We start from the raw sequence: 17,304 nt of genomic DNA, 5'->3' as shown, positions 1-17,304 counted from the left end.
GCAGTATAGAGACGGCAATCAAAATGGAGGAGGAGAGGGAAGATGATCTGCTGTGGCTGAAAAGGGCACTGTTAGAAATGCAGGGAGAGGGAGGATGGAGAAGGTATATCCACAGAAGACCCAAGGTGAAGTCTCATAAACCCTCTTTTACGGCCCTGTTAGGGGCACTGTGAGCCTGGCACCAGGATGTGATGTCACAGGAGGTGACCCTGTGGAACCACAAGGTGTGAGGATTGCCAGATGAGAATAATAAATCTTCTGGACAGTTTCATACCGTGGCTGTTCCCACCTGGCTACTGCCTGGCTAACTTTTCAACAGGTCATAAATATGAACAGTGCTTGTATATCTTGTTCAGTCTTCAATCGTTGTGGTTGTATAACACCTACTGTTTAGAAGTGCCATGGTTGATAAGCTGTAATGTGCTTTAAAGGTATAGAAATGAGCAAAACGTGGGGTTTAGAATTTGAATCCTCTTGAAGATTAGGCCCACCTACTATAGCATCTTTAGGTATATTGTATGGTATATTGTGTGACTGGTAGGAGTGGGGACTTTGACTGCAGTTTTTTTTTTTTTTTACAGTATTTCTTTGAACCTCCATGGTGCATTGTGTCACCACCTTCTCTTCTCTCCACCTCCTCCCTCCTCCTCTTCCTCTCCAGTGAATGTTAATGACTGTCTGCAGCCTTTTTCTCAGGGTGTTACAAGCTGCTGCTGCTGCTGCTGCAGTGAACCATAGCGTCCATGGTTCTTTACCACTCTTCTCCTTTGGGCTCACTTGCATGAGTGCAGGAGGAAAGCAATCAGATGTCCTTTATCACTCCCTATTAATCAAGCATCTTTATTGTCCTCTCTTTTATCTGAGTGGAGCATTTTGATAGAAAGAAAGAAAGAGTGAGCAAAGAAAGAAAGATATTTGTGTACTTTTTCTGTGGCACATTTCCAGATCCAGAGGCAGAATACATTCTCATCGTGACTCCTTTTAAGTGGAAAAATGTGCCTGTATTCTTAACGTGACAAGTTAGCAGGTCTTGTGACAGGGCCAGAATGCTTCTTTGGCATAGGCTAAACCTTGGATCGCTCAAACCCAAGATACATCGTTGGCCTAGGCTAAACCCTGAATCACAAGGGGTAGAAGCCATGACAAGGCCCACTGAGAAAGACAAACTGGTTGGGTAAACGAGGGAGATGAAGTATTTTGGGATACTCCCAGGCTTGCTTTTCAGCCTCAGGTGGTCCGCTCTACACCTCCCCTCTAATCCTTAAAAAGCAACATCTCAAATTACCAGCCATAAATCACCCCTGTTGTATGTACTAATGCCCAAGCTAAAATGAGGTGAGTATGCTTTCAAAGTTCGATTGAGTCATTTTAAGTAACGTAAGTGTGTGCAAAAAACTGGGAGATATCATGACCTGATGTCGCCTAGCTGTTATGTCAGAGCAGCTGAGAAGGTTATTGTACTGGCTTGCTAAGTGACGGTGGGACAAGCCAGAGTGCCACGGTGACAGGCGTCTGTACCGTTGAAGACATTTCTAATAGGTCGCCTGTCTGTGGTGTCTTGAAGCCACTAGCTGAGGCTGTCGCGTCCATTCTTCATCCACCCCTTCCCCTTCCCCTCCTCCTCATCCTCCCTAGTGTGACAGTTATGTAACTGAACTTGTCCAGGCACGAGTGCACATGAAAGTTTTGCCGCCCATACATAGACAGCTCTTTCTGTCAGAACTGCTTACCAGAATCACACAGTTGAGACAACTTGAAGGCACTGATATGGTCGGCTAATGGCCTGTCCTGTTGAGTCCACTTTGATTCTGCGGGTGTTTCATTGTCCCAGCGGTCCGTTTGCTCGGCTGTGGGAATCCCCATCTTTGGTTTCAGCCCATGGTCCTAATATGTCACATATGCTGCATTCCTCCCTATGTGGCTCCATGTCTACCACTCCCCACTCTGTCGCTATGAGATCCATTGATTGTGTGGTATTTTTGCTGGAGCACTGTGAGTGAAAGGAGCCTCTACACTCAAGTATTCAGCAGCATTTCAACAAAGACCATAACTGGTGACCTGCTGAACTCCATAGTGCCTTTAGCACGCAGGCTCTCTAAGTAGCTTGCCTGTAAAGATTGTACATCCACCCCATGGCAGAGTAGTGGGGGTATTAAAGCCACACTGCCTACTCTACCCCCTTCACTTCTTGAGGCAGACATGGTCCTCAGGGACAGTCCAGGAACCTGGCTCAGTGACTTGACAAGAAAGAGCACCAAGGAAAGTTTCAGCAGGCCTTTTATGCTGTACACATGGAAGACCCCCCTGCTTCAGCAATATGTTTGCAATTATAAAGTATGTCTTACTAGCACAGGAATGTTTCCAACCACCATGATCATCTCTGCAGTATGTGCCCCCTCCACCCGCACCACCCGGTGTTTGGGTGTACATCTGTGTGTGTACGTATGGGTGTGTTTGTGTCTCTGTGCATGTTTGTAGTCATTAGGCCTATATGGACCAGCATAGTGTTGGAGAAACAAGCAAGTCTTTGTTGCTTGGAAGCTGGAAGCTGGTTCTATCTCATCCCCATACCAGTACTGCAAAGACTAGTCTATTTTTACATTCATTGAGACCCATTTGTTTACTGGAATGATCCAAAAGCATTTTTCTTTCAGCGAATGCTACAAGCATTTTACTCTAGTGCCCCCATCTGGCACCAAGGTGAACTGCTCAGTGGTTGAGGCAGCAACCCTGTTTGATCAATTCTATTAAAATTGTCTGCCAGTCATTAAACTTTTAGGATCAGTAGCAGGGTAATTTCTGATAATGAAATCTGTTGGAGCTTTTTCAAGGCAATATACTGGCTGATCATTTTGGCTGGCTGATCATTTCACTATATCCTGTCAAATTATTTCTCCCATTCTGCCATTTAAAATGAACATTCACTTCCTAACCTCTCTGGACAGCAGAGAGAGAGAGCTGACCGCTGTCCTGTGAGATGTAACACTGCTTCTATCCCTACTTTTTATTTCCTCGCCTTTCACTTGACCCTTCGGCAGACTTTATCTCTGGCGAGTCTGTTGCCATGACAACTCTGTCTGGCTAGTGAGGTGGCAGTGTTCATTCTGTGTCTCAGTGTGTGTCTGAGTCTGTGTGAGTGCATGTGGGTGTGCATGGGTGCGCGCACGTGTATGTGTGTGCAGACAGGCAGTCAGACAGCTGTCCCTGCTGAATCCTCTTATCACCACCGGGGGAGTCTGAGCAGGGATGAGCAAATTAACTGGAGAGTGCACACGTTGCTAATAAAGCCTAAAAAAACATAATGTGCTGGAAAGGTGAAAGATTTGAAGCCCTGCAGTATGAAAAAACTGACAGTGCATTTCCAGTTTTAAGACCTTAAATAGATGTCCGTCAGCCTCTTTAGAACAGCTATATCCAACTGAGGTAAGCAATCAAGTAAAAAGAGGGCCTTAACTTGCATTGAATCATTGGCATCATTGCATTGGTGGTAGTGTAGAGTAGTGGTTAGAGAAACCGTCCTGTATCCGAAAGGTCACAGGGTTGTACCCTGCAACTGCCATGTATAGCTCAATGAGGACAACACTTACACTTCTGGGGTTAGAGGTTCAAGTCCTGCTGGGGCCACCCATGCTTAAAATGTTTGCACATGGTACTGTAAGGCACCTCGGATAAAAGCATCCACCAAATGATGTCTTCTGTCCCATTAAGGGGTCCCAGGTTTGATTCCCTCAAGCCAAGGTGTCCATAGATAGCAGCATGTCCTGTCGAAATGTCTTTGAGTAAGACCCCTGCCTGCTCACTCATTGCATTTTAATCTGGACACAAGTATCAGCTAAATGCCTCAAATGTGAAATGTGAATGTAATATGTCTGAGAGACTAAATCGTGATCTGTTGATTCAAAGTTACACACTGATAAGATCATCACGTAAATGCCTAAAATTTGAATGTAAAAAATTACTCTGCTTGAGCCAAACATGAAAAATTACGGTCCTTTCAAACACTTCTCTCTCTTTGGTAGCTCCATGTATATTGTAAAACTCCTTGTGTTGTCTTTGACAGAGATCTGAAGGCTGGAAACATTCTCCTCGGGGAAGATGGTTCAGTGCAAATTGCAGGTATTTGGCCACGATGCAATAGCACCTTTCAGCACCTGTCACTAGTGCCCCAGATTAGGTGTGAAGAAGTAGTTTTTTGACATTCTCCCTCACCTGTGCTACAACCTTATTTTCACCTGGTAGACCATTGACTCTTTGTTAAACCATCTTAGTATATTTATGCACAATTGGCCTAGTCTATGAAGCATAATTAGCTTTGTTGACCATACACATAATGCCTTGGTTCTTTGGCGGTTAAAAAGCAATGCTTTTTAAAAATGTGTGTGTGTGTGTTTTTTCATGTTTCTCTCTTTTCCCTTCCTGCAGACTTTGGCGTCAGTGCCTTTCTAGCTACAGGTGGTGACATCACTCGAAATAAAGTGCGGAAGACGTTTGTGGGAACGCCATGCTGGATGGCCCCAGAAGTCATGGAGCAGGTCGGTCTTCTTGGCACAGAACCAAGGAGTAACCATGACAACAGAAAAGACACAACCTCATCTCACCAGTACATAGCAGGCAAAACAGACGTTCCATGTCAATTGCCAATCATGGTCACAGAGCAGCCATTTCTCTTTTAACGTTTTTCTGTGTTATGCTAATGTCTATTTTATTGAATACTGACACTGTTTTTAGAAGTCTGAGCCCTGCAGCTATAGCTTATCGTCTCCATTATGACTAAGCACTCAGCCACCATACAGTAATACTCTGGGATCTGTACTCGCAGATTATGTATGCTTTAAAATGATGAAAAAGCTCTGTCAGGAGAAACGGCTTATGCATTAGAAATAGACTGTGCTAATTCACAAATGAGCCCATTTCCAACCTAAGAACTGTCTTGCACTCCTATTGCAAGAACAAACCTAATTTTGCTGAGAATACGCTTCATGTTTTAGATATGTGAACTTGTCAACCTCATCTCAATTAGACATGAATGGGGAGCTGATCTGTATAAGATGAGGACGGTTTCTGTCTCTGCAGGTGAGGGGTTATGATTTCAAAGCAGATATCTGGAGTTTTGGGATCACGGCCATCGAGCTTGCCACGGGGGCTGCGCCTTATCACAAATACCCCCCCATGAAGGTGAGAACACTGTGGAAGGATCTAACTTCACTAGAAATGCTTATTCAGTGACACTTTGAATACATGCAAAGATAGAGATGATCCCTCTGACTTGCACATGATGCAACTGGTCCTAAGTTAGGGTTTGATAGTTTTGTGCCCTCTTGACATTTGAGTAAATGTGTTTGTGGTGTTGTGTGTTCAGGTGTTGATGCTGACCCTGCAGAACGACCCCCCAGGCCTGGAGACTGGCATCACAGACAAAGAGATGGTGAAGAAATATGGCAAATCCTTCAGGAAGATGATCTCCCTGTGTCTACAGAAGGACCCTGAGAAAAGGTGCCAGTCTCTTACAACACACATTGTATTAGGATGGCTCCCAACAGATATATTTAATCTATCACAACAATGTTTTGGCTCTATTGGCATTCCTAATAATGTACACAGAAGAAGATTTAAGAAACGTGATATGATCTATGTATGATGTGATATGATAAATGTATCTATTGTGAGCAGGCGTAAAGCAGTTTGTGGGCTTATTTCTTTTCTTTTTTTTCCTATTAACTGATTCCCTCTGCTTAGCACCTGCCAAGTACAACAGGATGTAACTGCTTTTATTGTCTTGGCCACACACTGTAGCAATAATTTTGTTCCACCATGCTTCACTAGTTTAATTAAACTTGTGTTGCACATGTCATTCCCCAGTTTTTCTGTCAGTGACAATATCAAAAGCAATGACTGCCTGGTGAATGAGAAGTGATTCAATGTCATGCTATTGTTTTTCAGGCCAACGTCATCAGAGTTGTTGAAGCATAAATTCTTTCAGAAAGCAAAAGTAAGTGGTTGTTCTCCCTCTGGCCCTGAGACTGAATCAGTTGCACAGTGAGTCAGCACCGTCTCTGTCTCAGGCACCTTACACAGTAGAGCTAGTTGATGAGTCAAGGTCTGTGTCTCCGACAGTGATCAAATCTGAATGGGTCTGGTTTTGCGCCCGCCTCTATCTAAAAATAAGCTAAACGCACCTTACGAATGTGCAGCCGTGGATAGAATTTTCATTCAGCTCTAAGTGTTTAGTGGAAGGGGAATGGAGCGAAAATAGAATGCAGCAAGAGATGGAAATTAAAGATATTATCTCTAACTTGTGATTGTTGAACACAACCCTGAGGTGTTTGTGTTTGTCAAGCTTGTTCCCACTTGGCTCAACTGGTCAGTATGTCCGACCTAAGCTGAGGTCATGGCAGAATTCCTCTCATTACTGGCCATACAGTGCTGTTTCTAACAAAGGCAGGGATAAGCAGTCTAACGCCAGCTTCCGGCTGCCCAGTACACTAGCAACTGGAACAACTAGAGTGCTGGCTCAGCGCGTCACACAGCCCAAATCCAACTTGGTTTGCTGTACATGACCCTGGTCAGCAGCGAGAACTGCAGTACTGTGCATGTACAGCAGAGGGCCAGCTTTGCCATTATTTTAGAACAGGAGGCATTTCAGGCCGCCACTGTTTGGCATGAATGAATGATCTTCCAGCCTATGGCCAAGGGTAATTTGGGACTATCCCAAACAAATGATTACCAAATTGATATACTGTTCTGGAAAGTGTGTTTAATCTATTGGGAACTTTTGTTATAACTATTGTTGTTATGTATTTGAAGTTTTATTCCAAAATAAGATCCAGCATTTGAAGAAAAAAATCACAAGTGTTTATTAGGGGAAAAAATCATCTGTTTTTGTGGAATACTGGCTTAATTTCAGGTACCATAAATTCTCAAAACATATGCATCATTTTGGAGTTAAGTCCTTAATGTCTTCCTTCTTATGACAGAACAACGAGTATTTACAAGAGAAGTTACTTCAAAGAGCGCCCACAATAACAGAGAGGTCGAAAAAGGTGAGAAAGAAAAGTTTTAATATTTATGTTATTGCATGGTTTTGGTTATGTAAACATAAAACTACTTTTTTGTTAATTGCTGATATGATTAACTGGACGCGCATGTGTGTGTCAGGTGCGTCGAGTGCCAGGTTCCAGTGGCCGACTGCATAAAACGGAGGATGGCGAATGGGAATGGAGTGACGATGAGCTGGACGAGGAAAGTGAAGAGGGCAAAGCAGCTGTTGCCGCCTTAAGGGTGAGATGAACCAGCGAGTTCTTTTTCCCTCACACAAGCACACATAAATGCACAGACACTTTTGTTACACGTCATTAGCAATGTCTTGTCTTTTAATCGCTGTACCTGTTGAAGTGTAATTCTCATGTCTATGCAGTAGACTATGTTTGTCCTTTTTTTCTCCACTGAGTCTCCCTGTGTGTGTATGTTCTGTCTGATGGCGAAGGAGCAGCAGCTGAAGCCTGTTAGCGCCCCCAGGCGACAAGTGCGCTTCTCCTACCCCCTCGAGCTGCCTGCGTCCAGGGTTGTCCTTTTGCCAACACAATACAGATGGCTCTCCCCTAACAAGGAAGGACTCTCTCTGCCCACAGATAGCTAGGGAGCATGTGCAAGCTTGAGCAGGAAAGGTCTCATAAGGAGAGAAGACGGTGGAGAACAGGGCAGGGCGTAACTGAAACCTCCTTGGGTTTTAGTTAGATAGCCTCCAGTGACATAGTGACGACCTTGTATTTAGACTATACACTTTGTGGATACTGGCTAATACCCAGCTTATTAGCTTATACAACTCTTTGAAAATTGTTTGGCACTCAAATGATCAAAAGATAGCAGCCTTATCCTCCAGAGCTGATAGTAGTGACTTTGTTCTCGAGTGACATAACTTTAGTGTAACTTATCAGAAGATGCGTCACCAGTTATGCAATGGATTTATTGAAGGAAAAGGTTCACCTTATTGTTTCCTAGCAGACTTCTGTGCATACTGTAGATCATGTGCAAGTAATTTGGCCCAAGAGTTAACCTCGTCAGGAACTCATCAATCATTGTACCCAGTAGCTGGCTTTTCTAAGCAGTGAGATATTTCACGCAACATGGGAAGAGAGCGTGTGTGTGCTTTTCACTGAATGTTGCACAGATTGTATGGTAGATTGGTCCTAGCAAACAAATCTACCTAGTGAACATGTTATTATATTTAATATACTGTATATAGCTGTATTTTCCAAAACGTTTGGATTCATTCTGTCGTTGATTTCTTTTACAAAATTTGGAGAACAGCAGATACCACCCAATTTTTTATGACTGTTCAAAGGTTTGTAATTTAGGAGAAATCTAGTGTAGAGGACTTCAGCTCTTTGCATAAGGCAAAATATTGAGATGCCACTTTTGCTTGGGGAGAGCAAAGGATTGTAGATAAGTGAGAGTTACCTTTCCTGGAAGCCATCTGTATTTCCATTTCTATTTCTAAATCACTATTTTTATTTGTACTGACCAAATCAAATTTAATCAATACAAGGCAGATTACTTATCAACCCTGTAAATGATCTTCAGTTAGAGCACTAATGCCCAGCGAGGAACTCAAATTTTTATCTCAACTGCTATCATGCTGCTTTGTTATTGGCTACTTTTAAATGGCAAACTGAACTTCAGACACTTTCAGAGACTGTATGGGATGCATTTCCCCAAAACTCCTCAGGAACTGATTCACAATAATTCAGTGACTCATTTCTCAGGCAATGCAATTTGGTTTTTGACATTCAGATGAAATTCTAAGTCTTTTACCCAGAAAATAACTGCATTATTAGACAATGAACAATGGGCCCTAGCTGAACCTTTTATTCAGTATACCTGTGTAATGTCTCTCTGTGCTGGACAGACTAATACAGTCTCCTTAGTAACAGTCTGACCTCCCAGTAGTCCTGTCTGAATCAGACACCATATTCCTGGGCTGATGTGATGTCTGACATCAGCCCAGACGCCACATGTCCTCTCAGTCATGTCAGTTTGTCTTCATTTGGGCCCCGCTAGGCTTCTGTCTGACTCTACATTGCTGGGAGTCAGTTTGGACTTTTCTTTGCAGCCAAGCAATCTAAGGATTTGACCATGTAACAGTGTGAATGCCTTTTGATTTTGTCTTCACTGATTCTGCTTCTCAGCTTTTCAAATCTAAAAAGAAAATTGCCATTCTATATGTTTTCACTCGTTTACAACTCAATTATCAACACCATTTAGCACAAATTTAGCACAAATTTTACCTGCAGTCCGCTTAATTTGAGGATTATTAGCATTTGATATTTTTGTCCCCACCGTATTGGTTATAATATTCACTTGAATGGAGATAATGATAAATCAGGTGGACAGATAAATGAGGAAAGTAAACGAGTGAGCCTTCTTAGACCGTCATATTTCTCAGGCATTCTGTGTGTCCTATGCATCCGTACTTGCAGTTTTTGCCTTGCTTTAGGCATCACAGGGACATTCTTTTCTGAGTGTTAATCTTCTTTCATCTGTTTTTCGTAGTCACCAAGAGTGAAGGAGGGATCACAGAATTCAGAGGTGGGTGTCAAAAATTGTTTATTTACAGTAGCTGTGATGTATTTTCTGTACAGTAGTTTTGGTGGTACCAGCACAGTTTGGTGTGTACCTCAGCCTTGGGGTCACGGTTTGATACAATTTTGGTGAAATGTATCAAACTGTGGTAAATGTCATTACGATCTAAACTAGCTTTTTTACGAAATTCATAAAACACGTTAACAGTCAACAAAGTTAAGCATTTTTACTTTTCCTTTTAAAGAAATATGCCTTTCAAGCTGAACTTTGATGGTTTTGATGGAAATTACTTATCTGTAGTTCACAGGGGAGAGTCTGTGTTTTCAATTAAAAAGATGCAATTAAACAACATTTGATGGAAAAGATACTTCCTTTGTGTTGATTCTACATTAGTTTGGTGATTTAGTGATTCATTTGGTCATTCCACGTTTCAATATATTTGATTACAAGCTTCAGTCTTAAGGGGAAAAAAACGATTAATCACAGCAAATTGTGCAATTAATTTGTTTTTCTTTTTTTTTCCTTTTTTTTTATTGATTCACAACCCTAGTATTAACATCAAACGTATCTGTAGCATACCAGGAGTTTTCACTTCCCTAGTACTTTGAGCCAGAACACAAAGATATACTGTACTTCTGCCGGTGTAAAAAGAATAGACACAGCTAGCCATTAGTGTAAATGCTTAATCGTTTACATCAATTGTCAGACAGTATGCCTAATGATCAGAGTCCACTTTACATAACAATCTCCCCAGTTAATTATGAAAATAACAGCCAGTAGGAGGTTTAGCTGTTAGCTTGATTTTCAAATCAGAAGCCATAAGATGTCACTGTTATTTATTTGTATTTACTGAATGCAGTTAATTATTAAACCTAGCGGCAAAAGGCGGTGGGTGAAAAACAGGTTTTGATACATTGCTTTTGTCCCTGAGTAAATAAAAAACAATGTCCTGAGAAGCTTAATGGGGGTCAATGCTCGACTTAAAAATGTTGCAGTTCATGACTTACTGCGTTGATTTTGAGACCAGAATCAAGCTTTTCAGTGACTTTTCTACATATTTTATATACCCAAGGAGGAGGGAATCTTATCATAACCCAGTTCAGTCAGAGACACTTGTGTCAAAGGAGTTTGGACCATTATAGCACTAATGGTTATACAGTTGTTTTTGGCAGAAAAGGCTCTGCTCTTGAGGATGCTCCCAAAATGAATCCAAGCAGCATGCAAGAGATTCTGCGGGGAGTGCAATAAACCCCCCAAGGCATAGCAGACATATAATATGATAATATATACTATAATATATAATACAATATATACCATTCCACTCTTAGTGGTGATACTTTGTGGTACTTTATACAGATGTACTGATATGTGAAGGGCTATCAGAGCAGAATACGGATTTGATGGAATTTCCCCTTTAGGTTTTCCAGACGACAGAGCCTTTAAGTAGTCAACTCCAGCCCGTGGCCACAGGTCAGGCAGAACTACCTCAGGCTGCAGGCCAGGCTCCACTGCAGCCCACGCCAGTCAACACTCAATCCGCTGCCCAGGCTGCAGCTCCCACGCCAGGCGCACCCGCTGCTGCTGCTGCTGCTCCTGCACAGGTCAGTCTGCCTCCAGCTTGGCCACAGCAGCCCGAGTTCATGTTTTAAACAATATGCTATTTAGGCTACAGAGTTGTTTCACATCTCTAAGACACCAAACACACATTTTTCTGCACTTAATTCCTTCTGGCGGCTTTGCTAGGCTCCTTTAGATTATTGTTTTCTAGAGGATTCATTCTGTTTAAATTCATAGTGTTTATCTGTATTTTGATAGGCCCCAGTTGCTGCAGGTGATCCTGTTAAGGCTCCCATCAGTTTGGTATTAAGGTTAAGGTGAGTTCCCCATTACCACATAAAAATCAGTAGACCAGGTACATAAAGATGGCAGCCTTCTGTTTGTTTGTAATTACTCTGTCATTGTTTGCAAAGTGACAGCATTAATTCTTGCCAGTTCAAACAGAGAGGAAAAGTAAGCACCAGGCATGTTTTGTATTGTAAAGGATGGTGAGTTATCAGTCAAGGAGACCAGTATCTCTGTGCAGCTGATATCTTTACAACATGGTCTGGTTTCTAATTATATTTTTATTTGTAGTTTATTGCAATTCCAGTTGAGAGGGATAAGCCTTTTACACATCACACCTTCCCTTTTCTGCACAGAGTAAGATCATAGAGTAAGTGATCTGACTAATGATCAATTGTCTGCCGCTAACCTGGTTTCACTCTCCTTCTGCTCTTCAGAAATTTAAAGAAGGAGCTAAATGACATCCGCTTCGAATTCATGCCAGGGAGAGGTAAGTGGCATCTAACATTTCTTCTCAAAGATTGTCTTTAACAATCAAAACACAACCTCTATATCAGGGGTACTCAAATACAAATCTTAAAGGTCCACAAAGAAAATTTTCAATTAGACAAAGGTCCGTTTATTAAGGTCAGTCAAGCTTTTAACGAATTATAATTAAATTATTAAATTAATAATATAAAATTAAGTATAAAATATATATAATATAAAATTAAATTATATAAAATATATAAAATAAAATTAAATAAAACATAAAATTACATATAAAATTAAATTAAATTAAAGCTACAAATCACCATTTCCCCATTATCCCCATCCCCCAAACCCGGTTCACACACCCAGCCACCAAAGGTGAATCAAACCATCCTAAGAATCAAAGTCCAAATAAGTCCAGAACTATTGTACATTGTGTCAAACACTGTTGCTTAATGAGAGAAGTGGCACCTTTGGTCTGCTGCCAAGACTTTGAACTTTGGCACAAAAGGTGTGATGGCCAGGCAGAGACACTGATGCAAGTGTTCATTGGTGAGTCGGCTGCGGTACTTGTTCTTCACCGTGTTCATTGTTGAGAATGCAGACTCACTGCAGGCTGGCCAGCTTTGAACACGCCATTTTAGATTGATTCACGTTCCAAATCTAGGCTAGTAGCTAACAGCTGACGAAACGAGCTGCGCTGTCAACTTGATTACACCGGTCTTTGTTCTCTTCTCTTGTAAAAATAAAGTTTGAAAAAAAAAGTGCGGCTCTACAGTATGACATCGCGTCCGCGACTCACCGCTGTCATGGAGATGACGGGACGCTGAATGTGATTGGACCAAACCAAAGCAGAGTAGACGTCCTCACACAGACAGTGGAGCAGTCGGGCATTCAGAGCGCTGCTTGCAGTGGAGAAAGCGGATAATTTTGACTCGTTGCGTTGCGGCGAAGTCTCGCAGATAATATAAATAATACATATGAAAAGTATAATTTGCTCAGAGTCCGGAGACAGTTGTGGTTCGGTCCGGATCCGGACCGGAGTCCGGACTTTGAGGATGACTGCTCTATATGTTGGTGTTACCTGTAGTGTAGAAGATGCCCTAAAGATAAGATCTCTTGTCTTGGGATATTATGTCTTTGTTAATCTGTAAGAGAAAAAGATCAGGGTGTTCTGGAAATGATTAAGCCATAGTTGCATCCTGTTAATATTTTGTTTTTTTATATAACCTTTATTGTGCTGACTGAAAATACGCCATCTTGACCCACTTCTCGGTCTGTCTCTTGTGTTCTCTCTCTTCAGACACAGCAGATGGCGTTTCCCAGGAACTAGTGTCTGCAGGCCTGGTGGACGGGAGGGACTTGGTTATAGGTCAGTGAGTCACATTCAACTGTCCACACACCACATTATTCTCTTTTTGGTCTGAACAATCAGCTGAAGGTACAGATTTTGTCTGTGGACCTCATGCTTAAAGAGCATATATCACAGTACAATACACACAACCATTTGTTTCACATATTCCTGTCTTTCTGAACATGCAGCAATAGATGTTGATATTTGGATGGTTTTGATGATTTGTATTGACTTAAAAGAAAAAATAGGATGATCCAGGAGGCCACTATCTGTATGCACCTGGTCTATTTTTAGGTTTTGTGTGATAGTACTTGTGTGATATATTGTTTCCACTGGAATGAAACATTGTTCTCTCTCTTCTCAGTTGCTGCTAATTTGCAGAAAATAGTTGATGAGCCTCAAGCCAATAAAAATGTCACTTTCAAACTGGTGAGTGTAACATTCTTCTTTTCTAGTCAACATATTGACATAATATATGTAACGATGTTAGCTGCACCTTTGTCTATGTAAACCGCGGTAGTCATTTTAAAGAAGTTTAACAAACATCAACATACATAATTTATTTTTACGTATATTATGAATGTCCTCAGTTCAGAAATGATTTCCTATTAGAATTTAGCTGTTGTCTGCACACTCACTCAAATTTAGTATGGAAAACAGTTAGTTTAACAACTGTCTCAAGTGTCCTAGGTATTAAGTCCACCCCAGACTGTTAGTAATACATATGAACCACTTTACCACCAGTCAAGGTGGTAAAAATGGTTTGATTTTTCAGTTTTTCTCATATCCTTGTTTACATTCAGTTCCTTACCAGTTTCCATTGCACTCTGAATTAGGAATAGAGACACCTTAACAGATAGAAGACATCAAAAGTTTCGTGATATTTCAGGATTGCGGACTTGTCCTTGCAATTTAACAATAATACTAAAAAGCATTATTTTGTTAAATATTATCGTAAGTTGTCTGAAAATCTTTCCTGAAATGGAGTGTCAATCTAAACCTGCTGTCATGTTTTTTTCCAAGTCTTCACCTAATATGGATGAATATGGACATTGGACATATTACAGAGCAAAAAAAATTGTGCCACTGTTCAAATATGTTTGGGGCTCACTTTCTGTTCCCTGTTGTGTTTGCAGGCTTCTGGAGTTGAGGGATCTGAAATACCAGATGACGTCAAATTGATGGGCTTTGCTCAACTCAGCATTAGTTAAACTGTTGTTCTACCTGGGACCGTGACTTGCCTAAAAAATGTGAAAATAACAAAAAAAAAAAAACATAGTTTAAATGCATTTTTTTCTTTCTATGGCTGTAAAGAAACCACTACTGCCAAAGAAAACAGTACCGTTTTGTCACCCATAGGATTACACAACACCACCTCGTTGAGTCAGGTGGTCAGCTGAAATATCAGAACGTACAGTATAAGAATCACTCAAAAAAAAGTTTACAGTGTATATGTAGAAGGATGCAAGTATCTACAAGAAACAGTTTTCCTTTACCATTATGTTCTCTCTTCTTCTGTTATTTTTTTCTGTAATATGTGATGCATTTGCACAATCTGGACTAACGCCCTTGAATCCTGATAAGTGTAACAATGCCTTATATTCATCAGAACTACTGAATGCACGTTTTGGGGAGGTCCCCAGTTACGATATGGAGCATATGTTGTCTGAAATGTACAAATGTGGTTTCAATTACTAATGTTAAACTTTTTACTTTGGAAGGGGGTAATGGGCAGCTTCCTAAGTGAACCTATCAGAATGTTAGACACCTTAAAACAAGCATGAAATGATCCAGCCCACCTCTCAGATGAAATGTAAATTAAACTTTCACAGCGGTCTAAACACTCCCAACAGTAAGAATCTTAAGTATTAACACCAGCAGCAATATTAGCATGGAATGTCTCCAGCGGACATTATTGAACAACTTAATAAAATCAGGTGTAGCTGCTTTAGATAATTACATAAGTAAATTGCACACTTAAAGATCTTCTTTGTCATTTTATCTGCCTCCAGTAGACCAAGTACCAAGGTACCAAGCAGAGTTATAAATTTCAACTGAAAATTAAATCATTAGAGAAGATGAGTGCAAGATCATTTTGATGTTTTATTTAATTTTACCCTTGTAATGGGAGCTAAGTTGTCTGATTGCGATGCCCTTAGTAGTACTGGGGAAAACTCAAAATTAATGTAACCTGTACTCTGAAGGTCTACATAGAAAATCACATTTGCCTCCCTGCACTCTTTCTGTTTTTAGGAAACGTACATAACATAATTATACATTTAAAAGTTAGTAAATTAAAAAGTTTTACAACAACGTAACTGAAGCCACAAGTGTTGTATGAGCAAGTGTGTGTCTGTCTGTTGGTATATTAGGCCGTGTCTTTGTTTGGAATCAGTTTCTCAAATTCTTAAAAAAAGACTTAAGTGCATATTTGCTTATGTGGATGAATAAGTACTTGATTTAACTTCTAGTCTGTAAATAATGACATTTGGCTTTGATTTGTTTTTATACTGGGTGTTTCACTCTTGGCCTTTTTCTGTCCTATGACACGATTGTGGATTGTAGCGCTGTGTGAAGGAAGAGGCTGGCGAAGGACAGCATTGCAAGTTTGGCTTTTGAATTCCCTTGTTTTGCAGGACATACTGTCATGTGCAGTGTGTGGCTTATTTACACGCCGCTCATAAAAAATTTCAGCTTTTTACTTTTTGCCTTGAAAAGTTTGAATATATTTTACAGTGGGAGCCACAACTGTCCAAGGCCTGTCCACCTTAAATGTTTTGAGCAGAGTCAACATGAAATGAATACAGCCTTTGTCTCCCACTCTTAATAATACCAAATGGAGGCTACTTATAGTAGTTATTTCAACCCACTTCTCAAGTCATACAGCTGCTGTGTCACTTCTTTTCCATTTGCCGCATTTGAAAGGAAGATTTTATGTCCTTCAGATTTGAAATGTTCAGCTATGACGCTAGACATTTTGAGTGAGCAGAAATGTGTTTTCTTTAGGATGGAGAAGGCTGTATGAACACAGATGTCACATTCTATGCGCCATCCTTTCAATCACACTCTGGATATTTTTGCAAATGTGCATTAATGACATGATTAAATGATGAATGTTCATCTTGTAGTTGGCATTGACCTCAGTGGGAGGTTAATTTAATACTCTGCTATAATACTTAGACCTAAAATGCCAGCAGGTTTTACTGTTTAATTTGGTGTTGTGATGTGAAAATGTCATATCCTTCCAGATGCCTATTGGGAAAAGAATGCATTTTGTTGCTTGCAGATAACATGTAAAGGAGGGGAAATCTTTGTATTTTGACATACTTCAAACATGTTACATTTTACGCTAGCCTTAAATTGAAAATGACCAAGTCCTTCTGTTGAGACAACGTTGAGGTTTTGATTAAGATTCTCAGTGTCTTTGAAATGTAGTTCTGTGTTACATGTGAGGATATCTGAAATAAAAACAAACAGGCGTTGACCCTGTGTTCTCCTCAAAGGGGAGCGACAAAGTCATCAACCCCAATGTTACTACAACTTTAAAAATTGCAGTATTTGGTGCCATTCTCCTGATATAGTCTGCAACTGTAGACAAGGACAGGATAGGTGTGAGTATGATGAGCTGAGAGGACGTGTGCGTGCGTGTGTGCATGCGTGTGTGTGTGTGTGCATGTGTTGCCTAGATTGAGCCCTGCTTCCAACAGTTGAAGATCTAATGGCTGTATTCTCATCCCTTCTCCACCAATCTCTTCTGTCTTGCTTAAGTGTATCATAGTTTAACAATGCTGTAGCAGTTGAACAGATGACCCTCAAAAACAATTTTGTCGAGGCAATAACTCAAAGCTGTAATATATTTGAATTTTCCACTTGTTTTCAGTTTTTCATTCTTTCATTTGCTCTATTTTTGATGGTTTTGGAGTTCAAAGCATGTTTCTCTTGATTATTTTTAATCAATAAAGAATGAGCATATCAGCCTCCTCTTAGCACTTTCTTTGCATTTTTTTTTACATTGTGTGCCGTGATTCTGAATAAGTTGTTTCCATTAGTTGGTTGGA

General features: G+C 40.7%; 1 protein-coding gene across 5 annotated transcripts in view; it reads left to right on the top strand.

Annotated features, from left to right (window-relative positions):
* Positions 1-17,219, top strand: part of oxsr1b (oxidative stress responsive kinase 1b) — a 44,608-nt gene extending 27,389 nt beyond the window's left edge. The window contains exons 5-19 of one of the 5 annotated variants that reach the window (XM_071527577.1): positions 4,061-4,116; positions 4,423-4,532; positions 5,074-5,175; positions 5,360-5,493; positions 5,941-5,989; positions 6,975-7,040; positions 7,156-7,278; positions 9,550-9,585; positions 10,998-11,072; positions 11,127-11,184; positions 11,402-11,453; positions 11,859-11,911; positions 13,196-13,264; positions 13,611-13,675; positions 14,383-17,219. In XM_071527577.1, coding sequence (XP_071383678.1) covers positions 4,061-4,116; positions 4,423-4,532; positions 5,074-5,175; positions 5,360-5,493; positions 5,941-5,989; positions 6,975-7,040; positions 7,156-7,278; positions 9,550-9,585; positions 10,998-11,072; positions 11,127-11,184; positions 11,402-11,453; positions 11,859-11,911; positions 13,196-13,264; positions 13,611-13,675; positions 14,383-14,457 — 1,123 coding nt within the window. In that variant the 3' untranslated portion in view covers positions 14,458-17,219. Of the gene's footprint in view, positions 1-4,060; positions 4,117-4,422; positions 4,533-5,073; positions 5,176-5,359; positions 5,494-5,940; positions 5,990-6,974; positions 7,041-7,155; positions 7,279-7,483; positions 7,562-9,549; positions 9,586-10,997; positions 11,185-11,394; positions 11,454-11,858; positions 11,912-13,195; positions 13,265-13,610; positions 13,676-14,382 lie in introns of all 5 variants that reach the window. The other 4 variants (XM_071527572.1, XM_071527576.1, XM_071527573.1 and 1 more) reach the window with 4 other exon arrangements.
* Positions 17,220-17,304: the final 85 nt, after the last annotated feature.

The sequence above is a fragment of the Centroberyx affinis genome, unplaced genomic scaffold (assembly GCF_046629955.1).
Source record: "Centroberyx affinis isolate AG114_WGS23_722 - 3 ecotype Tasmania unplaced genomic scaffold, CSIRO-AGI_Caff_v1 ptg001546l_1, whole genome shotgun sequence".
NCBI classification, from domain to species: domain Eukaryota; kingdom Metazoa; phylum Chordata; class Actinopteri; order Beryciformes; family Berycidae; genus Centroberyx; species Centroberyx affinis.
This window is presented reverse-complemented; position numbering and strand designations above follow the sequence as displayed.